Consider the following 22,860-nt stretch of genomic DNA (forward strand, 5'->3'; position numbering starts at 1 on the left):
AGTTCTAGTCACCTATCAAAGGACACTGAAAAAGTCTGTGTCTAACTATGTAATGGGCTTGACCAAGGTCTAGCCAGATGTTTAAGCACATGTCTAACTTCAACTACCCTAAAGTTTGTTAAGTACTTAAATTTTGTATTAAGGTCCTGCTAACCTGGGCACACAAGCACTGAAATGAAATTAATAAATTCACTTCATGACCTGAGTGCAATCTTCATCAGTGTCTTCGTGTCATTTAAAATTGCAACCAGAATACTTTTCTAATATAGTGATTTTAATCCAGTAAATTCACAAACTGTGAAAGGATTAAAAAAATTTGGGTGATTTTTCCATGGGCTGGAAAACTTCGTGGGTGCAACAGTTTCAAGTCAAGGTGCTGTGTGTACTAGAGGAAAGGGAGGCTTTTCTAAACAACCTCTTAACTCTTCCTCTTAAACTAAAGTGCATTTATATGCACAATGGTCTGCATTTGCCCTACCAAATAGTGCTCTGCCAGCCAGATAAAACAGACCAAAGCTTCTAGATATGGCAGTAAACTTGAAATGCTCCAGTTAGCCTACTCCCACAGACAACATAATCCCAGATGTCTTAACACTGCCCAATATTCACCAATCTCTAAGATAGTAGCTTGTATGTGTATAGGTTCTAGAAACACCGAGTAGATGTAAAGAGTGAAGAGAATCAATAATTTTAGGATTTTCATAAATTTAAATTGCTTTTTTGTAGAGTCAAAGTTTTTCTTAAAAAAGTACTGCATTATTGATCTGTTCATACTTGCCCAGCATGGATAAAAGTAAAGGGAAAAAACCCATTGGTGGATTTTCAGCATGGTTTTTAAACTGTCTTTTATGGCCCAGTACTTCCTTTTCCATTATCTGATAGAACTTTTCCCTCTCTCAGGCAGTTTCTTTACAGGAATGCCCAAGCTGGAAGGAGACAGGAACTCTCTCCTGTTGCACTCTAAAGCATAACTCTTTTCTTTTGTTATGACTTTCTTTTTTTTTTTTTTCTTACCCATTAGCAACTGAAGTGAAACAACTGTTTTCCTCTGCATATTTTTGCTTGAGTCCTGTAAAGCTTATAGCAAAGTTTGCAATGTTGTATTTTACACCTTTAGCATTACATTTATAATGAATTATTAAACCTAATGCCTTTAGCATCAAATTCCCTTTAGCTGAAGTGATTTTACCATCTATTTAGAACCAAAATTATAGGGGTACAGGATAATGACACATTTCTGACACATCTGATGAAGACTGGCAAATACTGCTGTACTTGGACTGAAAGTGTTTTTGCTCAAGCTACAGAAGCATTAAATCTACCATAGACGTGGGGCGGCACTGGCAGGGATCTAGTAGAGGCTACTCACAGATCTATCCATTTTGTTTGTTTTGTACTGAAGTCTATTAAATTTCGTTACAACTTTAGAGAAGTGTTTTGGTCACTAGGGTCACATGGCCACTTTAATGGAACCCACATGGGCTGCCATTGAAAATGGGAAGTTCTGCTACTCTCTGCCCTCAGTGCTTACCCAGCTATGATGAATCATGGAACTTCCAGCTGGGAAACTAACTTCTTTTTTCTTTTGCCAATTTAGATATGAGCAGGATCAGATCCAGCTTTATCACATGGTCATGGGAAGCCCAGTGCCAGTGAGGCAGAGATGAGAGGCAGGGCGTGCAGTGTATTGGAAGTGTCGAAGAAAGGGATCTGCTCTTTTGGCAGCAGCTCAGACCTACGCCAGGTTAAGCTGGCCATGTAAGTACAGCTTCAATAGCACTTAGCTGCCTCTGTGCTTCTTTCAGAGAAGCCTAAAGTGTCTATGTTTTGAGACATGAAGGACTCATTTAGCCTTATAGTATAGCAACTTGTATTAATAGGCTACTTCACCCATTTGGCCTTGCATTAACGTTGAAAAATATATGCTCATCTTTTTCATATCATTGCCTAAGGATGTATTATTTTATTTCTTTCTCAAGTATTTACTGTGTAGCATATAATTTACATTCAGTTTGCAAACCTCTAGCATTTCATGTCCAGAAAGTTAACTTGTTCAAAATGTATATACTAACAGATTAGGAATAAAGATGCTAAAAGAATTTCAAAGCTTCTCTTACACCTCAGTCATTTACTACAGCTGTCACAAAAACTTATTTACACAGCATGTAAAGCCCTCTACAGTCTACCAAATATCTCAGATAGTTCCATACAGCCACATGAGAAAATACTGTCACTTTCACCCATTCTTTTCCATCAGTTTTCAAATTCGCTGCTGAGCACATAAAACCAGCGATAGGGGCTTTCTAAAAGAGATATTTGCTTATCTATCATATTGTAACATGCTTCAGGGTACTTGGACTATGAAAGAAGTTACATAAAACTAAAATCAGCCCTCTAATGCAGCAACCATTTAAAACCACATAAAATGTATTAGAAAAAAAACTACATAGTGAGCAGATATATTCTTTTCTGATGATCAGGGACTTATAAATCCTCTGCACAAGTGAAGATGGCTAAAAATGACTTTTAACTGATTCCTGCAGTTGTATGCATACCTACGAAAGCAGTGGTTTTGTGGCATTTCCATTAAATACATCAAAGAGTGGGTCACAAATTTTGGTATCTAGCACAGCTGTCTGTGCTATAGTTTTCTGAAAAATGCTGAAAAATTATTATGCCAAATTTTTTGGAATTATTTTATTTTTTCCATGGCAAATCAAATTGTTTGTTTGGCAATTGGTCATTTATTACTTGATTTTTTTTTTTAAAAGCCAAATCTTTAGATCCAATACACACTGCTAGCTTTTGCCAAATAAACTAACATTCATTTGTGATTGCTATAGTTGGCAAATGCCTCTATGGGCAGTTATTTTGGCAAAACTACAATATCACTAGAAGGCCTAATTTTATTTGGAAGAGTGTGCATATGAGGCTGGAATAAGCTATGCCAGTGACTGAACAATTTTGCCAGCACAAGTAAAATGGAACTACAGGTACTATATAAGCACAGCTGATCTTGTGAACAGACTATACTCTTACACTGTTACCTATATATACAGAGATTCAACGATGGTTCTTCACTATAGTTCAACCTTATATCGCATCATTTTGTCCACATTTCATTTAGAACATAAGTTGATCACTGTCACACTTAAACACACTTTTCTATAAACAGCGTCATAAGCAGGAAATTCTGTATGAGTATAATTTACTATGCAGCAATTTAGGTTTAGGAAAAAAAATAGTGGTTTGTGGTGTTTCACATTTTTTGACTTTAAAGGGATTCTTATAATGAAATGCTTGTGCAGAAGAAAGGAGGACAAATATAGATTGAGTGGAGGTGATGCTCCACCAAAGCAAGGGCAGTGGGAGAAGCAACTGGAGGATTTGACTGAGGAAGTCACACAGGGGGTGAAAAAAGGGATTTTTACAGTGATATTTGGGGAAGTTTGCATTTCGTATCTCATTCCATTCCAAAGTCCAGAGGTGAAACAGATTCATGACCTGTCTAAACTAACAGAAAGCTAGAGGAAATAAAGATTAGAGAGCTTCATCATCTAATCACAATCCCATGCTTTGACAAACAAGACCTAACAATCCTATAGAAAGAAGTTTTGTTTGTGCTCATCAGCAATGGAACTGGTGACCTCCTTTCCTCCTGTGCCTGCGAAATTCAACTTCAAAGACTGCATACAGTTAGCACTGTGATTTAATGTGACTTTGCATTCAGTCTACATTTTGTTGAGCTAAAATGCGGGTGTGCCACAAAAGCTACTACCATGAGAAAGCGTACTGCACAGTGCAAAGTTGTCAGGAGAAGCTGGAGGCTGAGACAGAAGGCTGCTGGAGGTGGCAATGGGTGGTGAACCATAGGACCTTAATGGCTATTATGCCCTTACGGTATGAGGGCAGAGGCAGGGGAGGCTTTTGCTACAAAGAGAACAGAGTAGGTAGAAGAGGAGAAGGCATGGGGCCATGACTTGTGAAGAGGGGACAGCGATGAACAACTAGAACGGGTTGGTCTAGAAAAACCTCATATGCAGAACAGTACTGATTTGGGCCTTTATACCACTGCGTAGTGTACAAGGAACTGGACACTGCATAGACTTTCCTCTGAAGTTTGTATGGCTAAAAAGGGGAAAAGATGTTAAAGTTGAATGTGGACTTTGGTGCCCCGTTCTGTCTCACGGAACATTCTCTAAGTTACTTTCAAACTCCATTTTCTTTCCTGCTTGAGTTAATTTTTGTTCTTTTGTTTTGTTCCCATCCATTGATGCAATAAACTATGTTAAAATTTGTCTTGCTAATATTCACTATTAACAGGAATTAGTAGAACTACTGTAATAATATATTTTCTTTCAGTGCAAAACTAATGTTCAGATATTCCCCATTCATTTTCTCGAAAGGTAAATATTACCTACTAGGAATAGGAAGTTTTATTATAGGGATCAGTTTACAGTTAAATATCATTTTATTCCCAAATCAATTAAGAATTTCAAGAGAAAATGGTACTAAAAGTCCTCTGGTAAAGAAAAGATCTAGTAGTCACAGTCAGGCTGTCTCTATCAGTAGAAAATTAGTGAAGACCATTAATACCTTCAAATTGGATAGACAACTAATGGACGTCCAGGTCCTAAAGAAACTCCTCTTGATTTTAATAGAATCGCAATGTAAATCTTCCTGTTTAGCAAGCGATGTTAAAACAAAATATTGCAAATAGATCAATGCACTTGTCCAACCTGAGAAGCAAAGTCAGTTGCTTTTTTCACTTGCTTTTCATTTGAGAGTTATGGTTGGAGATATGGGTTTTAAGGTTTTTTGGGGGAGGGAAGGGGCTGGGGAAGAACTGGTGTAAATTAATGAAGTAATCTGAAATGAACATGAAAATGTGCTCTTGGAAAAGTCTGTTTGCAATATGGAAGTTGTTGACTGCATGACCTTAGGCAAGTGAAAGCATGTGGTATGCTTCTGGTTCATACCACAGTTTCCCTGTCACTGCAGTGGTGATGGTAATGATGCTTTTGAAAAGGACTGTGTGATACACAACTAAAGACAGCTACGAGCACAGGGTCATTATTAAGGTGTGTGGTCATAATAAAAAAATACAGCAAGTCTGAAGAAATGCTATAACAGTCATCTATAGTAGCTGGAAATTATTTAAATACCAGAAATCATAGGCTCACAGTCTAAGGAAACTGAACCACAAAAGAATCTGCAAGTTTAGTCCTGTATTTTTTGAGTTGCTAACGTTCTGTTACCTTCACTGCCTGCCATCACCAATTATGAGTGCATCTATTTATGTACACATTTGTAGCATAATTTTTTTTTTCAGAAGTTTAGGCTGAAATCAAGGCACAGTAGAGCCTACAACAGCAGCATGGCTATTGCTGCTCATGTATTTGTTCCACACTTTAGAAAACCATTCAAAGTACCAAATTATTTGGATGCACCACAAATTAATTTATCTCATGATAAATAACCAAACTTTGGAATTAATATTTCTTGACTATATGGAAGCAATTAGAACACACAATGTAAACTGAGGGAATACTTCTATAATACTGTGTGTACCTTATAACGAACACTATATAAAAATAATACTGGAGTTTCATGAAGTTCTAGCATTCCTATCCAACTGATATTAAAGCTCATTGAGTGACAACTGGAAACAACGTCCATATGACAACAAGACAGTTAAAAGTGCACATAAGAACACTTACAGTTCTTACTGTTTCAATAAACAAACAAATCGAATATGCTAAGAATGCAGATCTGACATAAGACTTCTTAATGCAACTAAAAGCTAGGTCTAGTAGGCTGAAATATACCCATGGAGAATAGATGAGCTGAACAAAACCACATAATATCTAGTTTTTCAGGTCTATGCTTAAAAGAAAAAAAAAAAAAAATCAAAAGCTCTACTCAAACACTGACTCAACAGCAATGCTACTTTAATTTTTGCTGCTACAAAGCAGAAATTTTAAGAAACATCTCTTTAGAAAAATGTGAACTATAATTACACCAGTTGAAACTATGCTTGCTAGGAATATTTCTTGGCATTGCATCTTGGCATGTGGAGGAAGGTGGGTTTTTAACATAACTATTTCATTCATGTAAGATTCAGTGCAAACTCTGAAGCATCTACGTGTCAGCCGTGCAGATGGAGGCTATATTAGGAAGTCAGCTGCGCCGTCAACAACTCACGTAGCGCAAGCGGGTATTTGGCTGTTTCAAAGAAGAAATGGCTGCCACCATGTAATGCTGATCTCCTCCTGTATTTGACCATCTCTGCTAAATTTATTCTATCAATATGTACACATGGAAAGTTCTGCCCTAACTTTAAAAAATCCTGATATTGTAGTATGATCATGTAGCCAAGTATCCAGGTTTCTGTCTAAGGAAGCATTTTAACATGCTCAAATCGAAGCACGCATGCAGCGAGAACATTCATGTTGGAGAAATGTGTGCTCATGTGGTCCCTGCACAACTAGCAGTGAACTAGCCATAAGGGAGAGAGAAAAAGTACTTAGAGATAATACAGGAAAGCAGATCTACGCTCTCCTCTTTGTTACTCTGAAACAACATTAGAACTTAAGACTAGATGAAGAGAGTCAGGCAGCGATAAAGATGCAGCAGGAGTGTGATGGTTGCTGTTCTGGTTTAGGGCTTTTGAATCAGTTCACAAGTTGTGGATCACTATAACCCTCACATGTAAATCCTCCCCTGTAGCCTTGAAAGTAATCCTGCTTTAATTGTTTGCAAAAGTGCAGAAAATGCATCCCAGCTACAATTTTATCACAGTAGAGTAAGTATTTTATTTCTTTATGCACCAGTAACTGTACTGATGGCATCAAGCTTTCCATCGTCTCACTCAGCTTATTATCTTGAGGTACCTAGTTCAGACCAACATTGAGTCCTGACATAATTTAGAGTATTTTAGACTATTTAAAGTGATCAATTGGACACAGGAAATTCACTGTCTTCTTCCCCCTGTCCATTGATCCTTCGACAGAGTTTGTGCCTGGGCTGTAGGATGCAGTCTGCTAGGCTTTTATTAGGCACACCTGACCAAGGAATATAAGGGTGACTGCAGCTCTTCAAATACGCACCCCACATTCCCCCCCGCCCCCCTCCCCCCAGTATTTCAACAGTGTGGAAAGCAAAGATATCAAGAAATGCCATTCCATCAAAATTAGCTTTACAAGGGATTATTCTGATTTGCATGAAGGCTTCTGGGGAGAGGAAGAATTGAGAATGGTTTATAAATTAATATCAAGTGCTTAAGTATGACTTATTTTAAGAAAAAAATATTTTTCACTATTTCATTCTTATTTTTTAGGGTAAGAAAAAGTTTCCACGCTAATTTGAAACAGGACTTCTTTTAACTATTCAGGAAGAAAGAAAGTCACAATGAAAGAGTCTTGAATTGCCAACTCCACCAGCACACTAGTTGAGTCACACTAAAAATACTTTAGTAATGGTCAGCTTCTCCTTTTTCTCTTCTCAAACCCTGTATTTAACATTGTTCTCCTTCACTTAGGAACATTTCCCGTTTTCAAGTACCCTCTATTCCACCAGTTCTTTTGAAGATTAGGAAATATTACAGAACTTAACTGTAAAAGCCATTTTCGTAGGACACTGATTAAACTATTCAGAAATTAATTAAATGTTTCTAATTTGCATAAGGCTCATACATCTTCATGAGTCAAAGCTTTGAAAACAAATACTTAAAAAATAGTCTTCTTTTCACTGCAAATCAAACAGACACATTTTCCTTTGAAATCCGTGCGCGATTAATTGCTCGAGACCTGTGTTTACCTTCCGCACTTCCCTGTACCCTGTCCTTCGCTTTACCCTAAAACTTCTGTCATCTTCCCCGTGCCTCAGGGTTTCCCAGTGCTCCCCAACTCCAGTGTGGGAAGCGGCTCCCTGTCACCGCTCCCGCCCGGACCCCGCCGATCTCCGCGCCCGCAAGAGTCCCCGCACTGCCCCGCTCCCCACTCGCGGCCGAGACGGGACCAGCCCCTACCTCAACTTCTCTCCGGCCGGCACAGCCAGCTTGTTCAGCCTGTCCATGCTCTACGCTGCACCGGGATACGTCGCGCTTGTCCCGACCAAGCACCTGCCGGTGCGGCTGCTTCCTCCTGCCGAGCTCAGCTCGGCTTGGCTCTGCTCCCTCCTGAGGCCGGAGCACAGCAGAAACTTATCCGACAAGATAAGCCTCCGCTGGGTTAAATCGCGGCCGCTGCCGTGACCGGCTGTTGAAGCCTCGCTTCGTCCTACCCGCAGGCACTAGCAGAGGAGGGACCGGTGCTCGGGGCGCCCGGCCCGGCCCCGCCGTCCGCCTCCGCCCCGTCCGGCGACGCGCACAGGTGGCGGCGGAACCGGACGCCCAGGTGGAGCTTTTGGAAGCAAACGCGAGTCCTCACTAATCCGCTCCTCCCTTCAGACCTTTCGGAGTGCCTCAGGGAAGCGCTGGCTTGGCCTTAGAGGAAGGTGAGCCAGCAGTTCGGAGTCCCGGGTGTTACGGGGGCTGGGTCTACGTAAGCTGCAGGAGCAGGTAATCCCCCTCTGTTGTGCATCCAGCCCCAGGTGACTTCCCAGGGTACGGGTACTGGTGCAGACACTTTGCTGCTTTCTCGTTCTCCTCCCTGCTCCTCTCCACTTCCTAAGGAAGATGTGTCAAGTAGTAACATGCTGCTGGGGGGACTTTTCACTTCCCAGAAGTTCTCCAGCAAAACTAGAGAAAATCATCTTGTTATCTCTAGCGTTCTGAATATAACCATCAGGGGAGAAAAACAGAAACAAAACCAACCAAACACCCCCACCCCCAAACCCAACACATTTTCTCACCCTGTTTCTTAAACTAAGACAAGCAAACTCTGATCCTTTTAGGGACACTTGGCAGTTCCCACCCAAGATGTAGGTAGCTGATTCGTGTTTTATGGCTCTGATATCCCTCAGCCTGGGATTTTTTTTTTTTTTTGCTTAGTCTTGGGCTCAGCCATTTTTTTCTCCTTAAAGATGAACTTTGTAGGCAGCTGGTTGTTTCTGAGGGCCAATGTAAGCAGATCTTTGTGTTCAGCCTTTATCCTGAAGTGCTGATTAATTTGAATTCTGCACCTTTGAAGGATGACTCTTCTCACTCTCTCTCTGTATCTTTCGTCTGTCTGCAGCTTAGTTTAGAAGCTAAGGCTTCTAAACTTATTCTTTCTTTTAAAAAAAATGTGCGTCTGTATCATGTTAATGTTTTGATAAGTGCAAGATATTATGAGGACACCCAAAGTTTTTTCTTGAGGGGATTCTCATGCCACTTAGAGTGGATTTTCACATGGATGTGTGTCGTCCACAGATTGTACTGACTATAGTTTTTTTCTTGTGAAAATGTATTGGCAAAACAGACTTTCCTTGTTAGTGCAGATGACCGTGAGGAAACAGTTTGCCATGAGATTTTTGTCTTTGATAACAGCATTGTGCTGATCTTGACCTGGCTGACATTTTTGATATTTGAGCTTTCAAATCACTGGATATTTGCATACAGTATTTCCCTAGGGAGGGTCCATAGTGAAAAAATTGCCCCTTTTGGGGTATCTTATAAAGTTTATGGAATTTAAGGAATAACATATAATGTTGGATGTCATTTATTACACAAATATCTGGAATTCTACCCTGCATTGTGTCTAGTTGTGAGCTGGACACCTTTGCAAGTTTGCTCCCTGAAAGTTATTTTGAAAATTCAATCAATTTTGAATTAGTTGGAGTTAACACTGGCATTATGAAGAAGTGGGTATATATACATTGCAGTGTCACTTTACTTTTTGTTTATATAATCTTCCTGCTATATCTAAACATATATCAGAATACAGAATTTGCTCAGTAGGCTCATGCAGTGATTTCTATTACACAACAAGTGCCTTTTGCCTGACTTTCACAGAAATCCCAGACCGTTTCCCTTGGAGATCTTTGGTGGCAGCCTGTGATTTTCACTGTCATACTGGTTTCGCCTGGTTTCTTCCTGACTCAACAGTTCACAGGTTTAGTTTGAATGCTCTGCAGAGCCTGGTGCAGAGGGCTTTCATGCCTGTCCTTGCAGCGCTGTCATCTCACTGCTGCTGGCTGGGAAGGAGCTGCTGCTGCTGCCTCATGCTCAGGGCAGTCCCCACGTCCCCTGTGCTCAGGGCTTGGTGACAGTGTGGCTCATGCAGCATCTCTCATCCCTGTAATCTGCTGGCCGACTTGTTTGTGTAGCTGTGGACTAAAGCAGACTGGGGAGTGATCTGGCAAAAAGTCACAAAAAAGGGGGCTTTAAAGTTCCCTCACAATTTTTTTTTCTTTTTTTTTTTTTTTTTTTTCTTTTTTGGTGCACAGATGTTTGTGAGGGTGCAGCACAGGGTGGGAGGAAGAGGGTGTGTGACTGCTTAGACCAGTACTGCTGTCAACAAGTTACTCCTAAGAAAGTCTCCATTGCACAAGAGTTGTTCATGAGATTTTGTGGCATCTCCCATGAGACCTCAGCCTGTTTCCCTCTTCTGTGCACACACATGGCCCAATACACAGCCTTGCTTTACTTTAATATCTGCAAGAGGTTTGTAGGCAACCTCCCCACACACACCCTTTCCTACTACTTCATCCAGGCTTGTTTTCACCTGTCTGGAAGGCAGTACAGCGAAAGGAGGTAAATACTTGTCCTCACAGCGTTGGGCCTCTGAATGCTTGCATGGACCATATCTTAATTCCCTTTTTATCCCCTCCTAACAAGACATACTGACACTGGGATTTTTACTTGGGGAGAAAAGAGCCCTGGCCCAGAATTAGCAGCAGTCACAGGTACCCAGTGATGTGGGCTATGCTGGCTCTCTTTGCTCATGCAGAACATGGACAAAGAATAAATTAGTTCCTTCATCCTCAACGAGCACGTACAGGACCCAGTATCCTAAGTTAATCTTAAACCCAAGCCATCTAAGAGAGTGTTTTCTCCTGGCCACTTTGGAATATGCTCTTCTTAGGAAACCAGTAGCGAGTCAAGTGCAAAGTCCTGTAATTAAGAGAAGAAAGCCACCCTCCCACAAATGTCAAATGAAGCCTTTCTATTTACAGTGAAATTCTTCCTCTTCCCCATTTTAAATGTGTATGTGCATCAAAACCATCTGGATCTGAACAGTGTAGCCTCACCAAAAAATGACTACAGCCTGCTTGGGCCTTTCTGATCTGCCTCCAAATCAGCCTATCTGCCCATCTATCCTGGTGTTGAGAAAGCCTGTTTGGATGCTACAAGATAGGACAACCACTAGAGAAAATCCTTAAATAAAGAACACATTCAAGCCCCTTCAAACAGCCCTAGGCCTCTTCATTTTCTCAGGAGGTGGTTTCAGATTCCAAACTTCTGGCCCATGTTTGGACTGATCCTGTCCATGTTCAAGAGGGTTTTTGTGTAGTCAATACAGAGAGGAGCAAACCACTGACAAGTTTGCAGCTGACAAGGAGAGCCCTGCAGACTCGCACCAGGGACAGAGCAAGAGAGCAGCAGCAGTTCCTCCATCTCTCCAGTGTTACTCATTGCCCCAAAATAGTGTCTCTGGGAATGCTGTCAGGAGAGGGGGGCAGGACCTCCATAACCCCCACTCCAGGAAACACCCTGCCTTCCCCTTCAGGAGCCCTGGGAGGGCCTGGAGGCAGTGGCAGGTTTGAGCCATGCAATGAACATAATGTCAGGTTATTTTTGTAGCTGTAACCCCAGCAACTGTGCCTCTTTGACCTAATATGCTCATTTGGAGAATGCCAAAGAGGAATTGGGGTTTCTTTTACCATGTGGGTAGCATCTTGACCATAGTGATGGTTCATGTGAAACCTTCCTCCTCAGCCCCAAGTGCCATTCTTGGCAGAGAGGGATTTGTTTCGAGGCATGCTTGCACCACCTCCCTGCTCCCTGGCACATCTAGGGCCAGCAGGGACACTGGGAGAGGCATGGCCACCCACCTGCAAGTGTTGCTGCCTGCAGAGACATGGTCTGGCAGCCTGGACCAACCTGTGCTGCCTAGCTGAGGTGAGGAACAGGTTGCAGGGGTGCAGACATAGCAGTGTCCCAGAAGAATGTATCTTGCTGTCTTGGATGAGGTTTTTGCAGAGGTTTTCCCACAGTACTGGTTTTCTGGAGCATGATCATTCAAGTCCTTTATCTAAATGGTATTTTTTTATCTAATGTTTAAGAATTTGCATTCACATGAACTGTGCCATTTTTGTGATGATGTAGATAGCTGGTAACTTTATTTTTCTGTGTGTGGCTACAAAAGATACAGGCTAAATTCCTGGCACCATCACTTAACACAGGTAATGCAGGATTTGCCAGTAAATCATTTTGGCAGGATGGTTCACAGAACATGCACACTTTTTTTTTTTTTTTTTTTTGGATGCTCAAAATGCCGTTGAAAATTTGTAAAAGACCTTCTAAATGCTTGGACAAATTTTCTAAATGTCACTGTTTCAACATCATTGGCTCATCACTGCAAGTGTTGTGGCTTAGTCTGGCTTTGTCTCTCTGATCCTCTCCCAATATGACTGTGTAATTCTCTGTTTATGCTCATAAATAAAAAGATTTTAAAAGACAACTTATTTATCTTGTATGCTGAGAAACTAAAATTCTTTTTTACCTCCTCTGCTATTTCTGTTTGCTGACTCTCTCTGGTGATGTGTTCTGGTTACTATTTAAGAGCCGTTAGGTTATTGAGGCATGGTCAAAACAAGACTTGATGGAACAAACTCCATCCGAGACTGTGAGTATCCTACCTTCATTTGGTCAAAATTTTCTGTGAATTGCAAGATATTTCTTGTTTGCTCAGGTCTCCAGTTTCCTATACTCTATTGTTCAGATCATTTGTGGTCTGACTTTGCTTTGCTGAGTAGCTAGAAAACTCCCCTAGCACAGAAACAAGGGTTTGGAAGACTTGCCTGAAGCATTTTAGTCCTTGATAAATGGTGTTCCTAGGTCAGAATAAGCATCTTCATACAGAGACAATAATTGTAGAGAAAACATTAGGCAAAATCCAGAGTTTGACTGCTATCACTGACATGGTCTTGTTGACAGTTTCTCTCTGACTCCTCTGATGACAGCTTTTTCTGATTTCCACTGAAATTAATGCTCTCTAGTTTAATGCCTTCCAGTGCATGGTTTGTATGATGATTTTGGACTTTGTCAGGGATTTCTGCTGAAGCTACTAATATCACTAATATTCATATTACAATGTTAAATATTATATAAAATATCAGCTGTACACATCTTCCTTTTAAATTCGTAAGCTTTGATGCTAACACCTTTTTTATGGAGATTATTCATGTCGTTGTCTTAATGTGGATTACAGATTATGACTATGTTTAGCCTGGGGAACATAGGGGCCTGTTTGTTGTCAGCCAAAACCACCTCTGGACTCCATGAAGGGGTGAGGCTCAGTGATGCAACAGCATCTGCCCACAGCCTCCTCATGACAGGAAACTCTAGGAATGCGTCCCAGGTCGGAGATGTGGCCCGCAGGACAGTTGGGCAATCACGCTGCAGGAGGGAGTGTGAAAAGTCCAAGCCAGTGTATATGTACATCCTTGGCTATAAGTAGCCATTTCTGAACTTCTAGGAGAATTATTAATTGTATCATGTTGCATACAAATTTAACAATAAGAAGGTAAATAAAAAACCTTCAAATAGATGAGTTTAAAACATCATTTTACAGTAAATTGTTTTAATTATTATTTTTATTTTTAGTGCTTTGAGGAGACAGTGCTGCATCAAAGGATCTCAATGAACTATGCATGACTATTTCAAGAGGAAGCTATTTTTTACAGATTACATTAATGCTCATAGATACAGTCTAGTGCTTTCAATGTATATAAAACAGCTGAGAAACCTGATTTGAAGTAAGCAATCGGTTTGATAACCTGGTTTCAATTTTCTTCATCACGTGACCATGTAAGACTTACTTTTTCTCTCAGGCATGCCAGAAAACCCATTTCTTAACCCTTTCTCAATTAGTAAAATTTTGTCTTCAACATTAATAGAGAAGATCATGCCAAAGATTTTCTTAGAAGTCCTGATGATGCAAGGATGCAACTGTTCTTTATAGGAAAGAATTCTTCAAATGAATTTCGTGTACGACCTGTCTTGCCAAATATATTTGTTCATTTTGACTTCCACTTCTAGGCAATCTGGGAAACCACTATATGCTGCATATTTTACTCTTTAAAAGACAGTTTTGTGTACTTCTGCTTGGCTTTTCCTTTGGGAAATGAAAGTAAATGTGGTCGGTCACTAGCAGGAAGTTGGCTTGCTCAGTCTGTGCTCACATGAATGTCACTAAACAATTGCAACAGTTCTGTTTCTCAAGGCTGTGGAAGTTTAGTGAACATAGCCAAAATTAATACCACCTACACTGGAATGGGAAACCAGCCTAAATTCATACCACCTGAATCTGAACTGGAATCTGTAGCCATGTTGCAGGTTTTATTTTTGCCTGCTATTTTGAATTTGTATAGATTTGATCTCTTCTGCTTTTAAAACATCTGTAGGAAGGCATGCCAGGAATATGCTGTGGGCATGAAGAGTGGAAGGGAAATAGAAGGTCAACACTAGACTGTCACATGCTGCCTGTGACGGTTTTGTGCTTGATCATATGGATCTGAATGCAAATTTGTGTGACTTGGTTCCAGGCTAGAAGGGCACTCAAACTCTATTGTTTAAAACTATGCCAATTTAGATATAGTTTTGTTTCCCCCCAGTTTCTAGTTCAGTTGAAACACTGCCTACATAACTTACCATTCAGTGTTCCATAGCCGGTATTTGGAAACCATGAGTTTATGGAACATAACTTCTCATTATGTTCTCCGTATTTACTACTTACTGGTTGCTATAAACAGGTGAAACACTGCATAATAATACATCTCTGTTTTTTTCCAAGCATTGATCTCAGCCTCTAGTTAACTTGTCTATTTGAATGGATTTTTCCATGTCCAGGATGCATATAAACCATTTTAAACTAGAAAACACTACTTGTACAAGAAAAGTTGCATGTGGGCATTTAGTTGTGTCTTAGTAGATGAGAGAAGATACATTTCTGTCACAAGTATTTTTAAAGAATATTAACTTTCAGAAGTTTTATTTTCCTCACTGTGGGTCAAGTGGCTCAATGCCACAGTGTTAATTTTGGAAGACTCCTCGCAATTGTTTTAGAAATCCTAAAGCTTTAATCTGTTGTCACTTTGGATATGAAATGCCATACTTACAAAATGGCATATTTAAAGTTGTTTGCATAGTAATAGAAGTAGAAGATGCATTTGAAAATGCAACTCTAATTGAATGGGATTTGGGTTTGTCTTTGTGCTCACTGGAGGAAACAGGCAGTATGTACTGCAGAATAGGCAAAGACGTGAAGTCAGTAAATTCAATAGGATTTTCTCATTAAGAGTCTCCTGAGCAAACTCATTTTAGCACCTGCTGAGAAGATGTGTTTTATTTCTCTGGGGACAAACCCACTGTGTACAAAGCTGCACTTCTGCTTTTCAGTTTTACTGTCATCTGTTCCACATGCACACAGAAACATAAAATTTGCTCCTTCAGACAGAATGATTATTTAATGTTAAACTAAAAGTGTTTGAGGTCAAATTGCCTTGGAGGCAGTGACCTGTGTTGGAGCCAACTGACAGCCAGGTTAACTCTGAAGAATAGCGTTGCTGCTTGGTCTGCAAATCTTATCCCCTTCCAGCAGTTAAAAGTGACTGCAATGGAGATACTCGTAACTGGCCAGCTTTAATCTACCGGTCTGATCCCAACCACAAGAAGGGAGGGTGCGGTGGCACACGCTTCTTTGCAGACTGGCAAACCACTCTTGTTTCTGATGTTTCTCTGGGGCTTGTACATCCTGTTCTCCTTTCTCCTCATCTCTTGCTGCAACTGGATTCATTCTTGGAGAAGTTTTCTTCCCTGTCTGTCCTCCTATTTGGGGTGTGGATTTGCCCTGGAGGGTACCCAAGAGGCCTTAGTGGAAGCGCTTAGCAGAATGGGTTATTTGGCCCTGGCACTGAGAATGAGATTTGCATGGGGCAGAGGAGGATGTGGGAGGAGAAGCATTAATTTCTGCATGTGCCTACTGAGCATCACTCTGTTCATGTTCATTCTGTTCATGGGAGAATTTCTCCTTTTATGAAAAAGACTCTCCAAAGTATCATGAGCTTCTAAAGAAATTATAGATTTCTATTATTATTCCTTGTGGAACTGATGCCGCCAACACTTCCCTGAATCAAAGTTCACCAAGTAAATTTGTTTGTTTCAGCACAGTACCAGCTCAGTGAGTGATGTTCTGCTCATACATGTACATACGGAGGCACCCACCCAGCCCAATTTACTCATTCTTATCTTCTTCCCTATTGACCTGATGCAGGCCTATGTCACGCATGTCATACAAATTAGACCTTTGATTGTCCCGTGATTGCTTTGCTTTAATTAAAGTCAATACTCAGGAATATTAGAGTAGAAAGAAATGCAGTAATAAAGGAGCAAAATGTTGACCTTGGTATAGAATAATTTCTATGCCTGCTCAGGTATTTGCTGGAGCTACACCACTGGGCTGCATTGCAAAATGTTCTCGGTGCATTGTTTGTGAATGAACAATGCTTCATATCTGTACAGAAAGTGGGGCTGTCCTAGAAACTGGTGGTATTCCATCCTGTGGACTCTGCAAGGTACACAATAGGTATAAACATGTTGGCTTTTATTTAGGCTGGTTCTGGACCTGAATAATTTATTCCTATTATTCATTGTGGTTAACAGAGGATCTGATACTATATTAATCTTGATGATAATAGATAAGTGTTGCTGGAAAGACATCACCTGTAAGGGCTCTGCTCTGTGATCTGACATTAGCCACATCTGTTATTTTTCAGTGACTTCTTAGAGCTGCCTTTTTTTTTTTTTTTAAGCTAAAAACCAATTAAATACCAATGTGGTACAGGTATATTATACATGTTTAGTACTGCTTTTGGTTAAAAGCTGAAATGGTTGAAATTTTGGTTTTATCTGTAGTTTTCAATAAATCCCTGGAAAGGGATTAGCTAGCAGAGAATGCCTGTAAGACTGTGTATGTGTATCATACTTCTGTTTCTTTAAAAAGACAAAATGATGACATAAAATATTTGACTTCAGAATTTTTTCCAGAGTATATTTAAATTGTTTATTTGTGGGCTATGTGTGGACAAAAACCATTTAGTTATGAATAATTTCTTAAACATAGTTTGTGCCAGTAATCTAAAAGGAATATAGCTGAAAGTTCATGCTGACATTTCAAGCAACAGAAACAATCCATTTACTTCTATGATCTTGAACTGTATTATCTATTCATTAAAGCAAAAGCATGGATATGCCTTACATCCCCTTGTATTTCTTCAGAATATTATTGCTTGAAATCAGAGGAATGAGATAAGGAAGAAATATACTGATAAAAATAATTAATTCTATCAGCCAGATCAGGGATTTAGAAAAGGATCTGATTACTTTCATGAAATGTATGGTAAGATATTTTTAGGTTATTGTCTATATTCTGAGAGCTTTGTAAAACAATAAAAAGCCATGAAACTGGGCAGTGAGGAACTAAGTAGGAGAAATGACAGAGCTGTGGTAGCAGGTGTCTGAGGAAACTGAAGTGCCAGAATTGTGAAGAAGAAACTGAGACTTAATGCTCTGTCAAGGATATCATTGGAGAGTACCTAAAATGTGTGATGGCAGTGGGTGAAAGAGAATAGAAAACAGGAAAACTGGTATAAAAACTATAAAGTATGTAAAATCTCTTTTTTCTCACCCTCAGAACCCTTGACTATTAAGAACAGAACGACATTGTCAGACTTGGAAAAATCAGGCATGGTTTGTGGAAGAATAAAATATTTTTTAAAGCAGATGTGGGCAATACTGTTCCATTATAATTTTTGACAGCAGTCTCAAGCCAGATCCAGACAGCTTTGGGCAGGGAGACTGAACTGCTTCTCTACTCTGGAAAATGTCCTTTCATCCCTCTGGCCTCCAGAAACTTGATAAAATAACCTGTGAGAGATGATCTGAGTAGTCCTAAATTGTAAGATGCAGCAGGGAAGCTGCACAAATTGCTGTTTATGTGGCAAGAGATTGGCCATAGTCTGATGTGAAAACACCTCATCTCTTCAAGAATTCAGAGCATATCTGAATTTTACTTCTATGAATTGTAAACAAACATCAGGACTGTAAAGTCAAAGTGTGCTTACACTGTGTGGTGGAGCGTGGAGCATGGTGCCAGAGGTGGTGACAACTAAGCAGTCTCTGGAACAAGATGTAAGGGAGCTGCACCTTGAGACAAGGCATTTCACATCACATGCAGCATCCAGTAGTGCAACTTTTCTGCTTCTGGCAGCTGAGCATCTCCTGGGCTTGGTACTAGCTCCTCAGTCCCTACACTGCAACCGCTGCAACCCCTGCAAAGGTAGAGATGCTCTGAAGCACTGAAATTAGAGAAAGCCAGCATGGAGGTTGCCTGTGAATCTTAATTGCATAAATATGTCTATTATGATACTTTCTGTATTTAGGTAAGTGACAGATGATCCATCCAGAGAGACTCTCTGATTCTCTGAATTATGTGTTGTTGAGTCTTAATGCCTTCTGTCATGTAGGTATGACAAGGACCATCATGCCAGTGTCCGTGGGGTTACTAAGGTCGTTCTATATTCCTGACAATTAATATTGCTCCAGGAAAGGGAGTTTATGAAGAAGGTGCTAGCAAAGAGGCATTTATTTGCACACTGAATGCAATTTCTGTGTTTGTTTGGGCCAAATCTTTGAAGTATATATTTTTGGCAAATTTATTAGTTCTATGGGTTACCACCTGTAGCTGTGCACGTTGTTGGGTTTCAGGTCTTCAAGTCTGTTGCACAAAGGACGCTGTGGCATTTCTACCGACTGTACTTCATCTTTTGCCAGACCAGCTGCACTGAACAGCCTCTCCTGAAGCTGTTTCAAGTGACTGGTTGCTACAGCCCCAACTGTCTGGCTTGCAGCTGCAACAGGCCCTCCTGCCACAGTCCGCTCACTTCTCCTTGCAGCTCATCTTGTAGCTTCTCTACCCTGCTTATCTAGCTGACTGGATTTTTAAGCACTGTAGTTTTGGCTTAGTATCTGATCTCAACTGTTTACCTGTTATTATTTCTGAATTCAAGAAAGTGTGAGTGTAAAAGTTTAATACTTTGCTTCATTATTTTAGATAATACTCCATAGACCACCTGCCATCACAGCACAAACATACGAACTAATGAATGAAGCTCTGCATACTTATACAACAGGAAAAAGAGGTTATGTCTTCACTGTTTTTCAGAGAGACTCATCTAAAGTGAGAAGATCTAAATGTCTGACCTATAGAGAGCATAAATATGTGTTGATAGCATGCTGTAAATTAAATACTGTATTTCTTTCAAAAACTGAGAGGACTCCAGTCTGGAGCCAAGACATCTGCTCTGTGTTTCTGCCCAGTGTGTACTTGAGCTGGGGAACATGTGGAATTCTGCTTAAATGTGATTATAAATTAATAGTCCTTCACACTTCACTGCTTGAATGAGCCAGAAGTTATTTTCTTCTGAGTTTTGAGTCCCAGGTGCAGCACTTTCTGATTACCAAATATGATTTTCTAAAAGGGAAGACCAGTGAATCGAAACTACAACAGCCTCTTCTCTGTGGTCTGAGTATGGCCATGTAATAGAGAAAAGGAAAGCACATCAACTGACAGGGTGGAGAAAGACGATCCTAGCCAGACATACGATGATGAAGAACTGGTTTGTGATTTGGACAGCAGCTTCCATCTCAGGTTCTCCTTCTGGCTTTGTGTACAAACATAAGCAGGTCATTTGGGTCTGTGTCTTAAAAAGGTGACCTATCATTTGTTTCTTTGATTTTTGGTACCCAACCAGAGTTACTCTGCAACTCCTATTCTATTGCTATTTAAGCTGGTCTAGAGCACTCACAAAGATACATTTTTCTACTTTCACTAAAATTTACTGAGATTAAGCTGATTGTTACAGATCTGTCTCTCCCTACAGCTGGACCAGCATATGCTTTTTTCTCAGAGGTGGATCCACTCTTGCTCTTCAAAGAGGGCTAATAGACATCTAGTATTATTTAACACTAGTCTGTCACACTTATAAAAAAGAGTCTGTGATTTAACGTGCTTAAAATCCATAAAAATGAGCAAAATGTTTCCAATATTGAAGAAACACTTCTGAAATTATACTGTTACCTGCCTCCAATATGGCATTCTATAGATGGCTGGGCATGGGAGGGCACCATGGAAGGAGATTGAACAGGGTTGAATAATTCTAAAATTTTCTTTTTTATAAGTTTCCCTGAACAGGCTCCAGAACAGAGAGTAATGGAAAATTATGGGACTGAAGAAGAGGAGGAGACTCTGGAGACAGTTCTAGGATTGTAGTGATTTATATATTACCTATACAGACATGAGCCAGCTATGACTGCAACCTGTGTGCTTCTGTATTTTCTTAACTGGGACAGGGAGGATAAAATGTACTATGGAAGATATTCACACAACTAGCAGCTGTTTGTCATTGCAGGCATCAAGGGTATTGGGCAGAAAAATTGGTATTTCTTCTGACATCTTCATATCCTATCAGTTCTTTGGTGACCTCTAGATAATATCAACTGGTATTTCAACTGCTTGAGAATGGGATTATTTTCAGTAAGAACAGATGGAAAAAAGGACAAAACTCTTTTATTTCTTTGGATTTTCTGGATGCAATTTTCCTTAAAACAGAAAGACCCCTCCAACTCTGACAATATATCTGTAACCCTGAGGCATTCCTCATCATGGCAATAGTGATAACTGAGTCTAACAGTAGTACATGAAAAGAAAATGCCTTTTGTTGTATAGTCTTTCTGCTCAGCCCAGGCGCAGGAATATAGCCCACAGAACCACAAGAACTGAAACATTGCCAAGTTAGTTTCCACTCTAACCACAGCTGCAATACTGCAGCATGGTATCATCTGAACTGCTGCCATTGCTATTTGGAAAGAAGAAAGACCCCAGAAAATATCTGGATATCAGGACTTGATCAGAAAATACAAACTTGTATACTTTGTATATTTTCAACTTTTGAGAGCGCTGTATTGCTACTATTTGTAGTATCATTTTCAAAGATTGTATTGCTGTTTTATTTACAGTCACTTATGACTTCAATGATTCTTCTGTACAGGTGTGTGTTTTCTCTGTAAAGCTCTGTCAACTGTAGTGTCTAGCTACATCTTTATTTTTTGTAACAAAGACAGGCTTGTAATGTTTATTTTCTGTCAAATATATTTAGTATCTTTATACAACTGCAGCTGAAGAAATTTTTTAGTGAGAAAGCCTACTGAAGTAGGGGCTTCTTAGATGTTACGTTTGCTTTAAATATTCTTAATTTAAAAATTTAAGGGATGTAGCAAGGCAGGTAAGGCTGTTGCCTTACTACTGCATCTCTGAGTTTGTCTTAAATGTGAACTATAGGCAGATGGTGGGCTGACAGAAGATGAGTCAGTCATGATCTAATAGCTGCACAACACAGGACCGCACATAAGGTGATACACATTGCTCTTCAGCTGAACACATTGCTAGCTGGAATGGCTTCTATATAAGGTTTGGTTTTCATCCCAACTAGGACACCACTAATGTAATTCCAGCTTGCATCTCCATGTCCATCCTAGAAAGAGTACTGTTTGAAAATGTCTTCTCTGTGGTTGCAGTTGTAGGAGAATGTGAAATACAGAAATAGTTTCTCCCTTGTACAATCTTCTTTATCTATTATTTTCAACATAAATCAATGCATAACATACAAACTTGCCGTTCATCTATGGAAAAGTATGGAGTGTTACTGGACTGAAATATTGGACAGTGCATTTTGCTAAGATGGACTATCACAATTCTTTTTGGCAAATCTCAAAAATGTGGTAAAGCTTCATTGGAATATTGGATTGGATTTCCTTACGGCTAAGAAAAATGCTCCGTTATAGATTCGCAGGATTGGAATGTGTCTGTTTGTCTGACTAGGTGTTTCTCTTGACCTGAACTGGGGAGCTGAGATGGGCAAGGTGCTGTGATTAAACTGTGGTCTCGAGTTCAAATCCATGAGGTCTATAGTGGTGCCACAAGGCTTTTAATGCTGTGATCTTACCATTCTTTCATTGTTAAGTTTTAGCAAAACACTTAAGGTTGTGTTTTTTTTTTTTTTTTTTTCAGAATACCAGTTTTTCCTGGCTTGGGTTTCAAGACAGCAGTCTAGTCATGAGAGCAGAAGTGACCTTTCTAGAAGAGCATGAAACACAAGATACTCCCGAGCTGTGAGGGGTTTTTTCCTCCTTCTCAAGTAACCGGTGTCATTGCAAAAGTTCCTATTACTCACAGCAGGATGGAAGAGAAACTGCTATAATGCAAGTGTCTGTTGCCCTCTTTCTGCTGCAGGAGTGTAATATTCTCTGCTGCTGTAAAAGGAGGCAAGATGGTGTTGCTTTGCTGAGCAAATATTTCCTAGATTCTCCTGTGAACATGAGAATATCCAGATTTAATTCTAATCAGCTGGCAGCAGCTGCCTATGTAAATATTTGATGCCTGAATATACTTTTGTCACAGCCTTTCTATGCTAAAAATTAGTAAATAAAAATGTGATTCAAATTTAAATTCAGATACCTTTTTTTTTTTTTTTTTTTTAGTGTATATAGCTACCAAGGAAGTATCCTGTAGTATTTTCAGTGACAGTAGAGTGGCTATGTACTAAAAAACTCTTTTGGTCTCTCTTGGGTATCATTTTTATTGGGAGGTCACTGTATGG

At 39.9% G+C, this 22,860-nt stretch overlaps 1 protein-coding gene and 1 long non-coding RNA gene across 9 annotated transcripts in view; one reads left to right on the forward strand and one right to left on the reverse strand.

Annotated features, from left to right (window-relative positions):
• Positions 1-22,860, reverse strand: part of BLNK (B cell linker) — a 101,481-nt gene that overhangs the window by 40,241 nt on the left and 38,380 nt on the right. For 2 of the 8 annotated variants that reach the window (XM_065843732.2, XM_065843730.2), the window contains exon 1: positions 8,030-8,165. The exons of the other annotated variants lie outside the window; for them this stretch is intronic. In XM_065843732.2, coding sequence (XP_065699804.1) covers positions 8,030-8,076 — 47 coding nt within the window. In that variant the 5' untranslated portion in view covers positions 8,077-8,165. Of the gene's footprint in view, positions 1-8,029; positions 8,166-22,860 lie in introns of those variants that run through there. 8 annotated transcript variants of the gene reach the window in all.
• On the forward strand, positions 8,379-22,709 carry LOC139828561 (uncharacterized). Its single transcript, XR_011740315.1, has 2 exons — positions 8,379-8,496; positions 22,272-22,709. It is a non-coding gene; the product is annotated as an uncharacterized lncRNA (long non-coding RNA).

Source organism: Patagioenas fasciata, chromosome 8 (assembly GCF_037038585.1).
Source record: "Patagioenas fasciata isolate bPatFas1 chromosome 8, bPatFas1.hap1, whole genome shotgun sequence".
Taxonomy (NCBI): Eukaryota; Metazoa; Chordata; class Aves; order Columbiformes; family Columbidae; genus Patagioenas; species Patagioenas fasciata.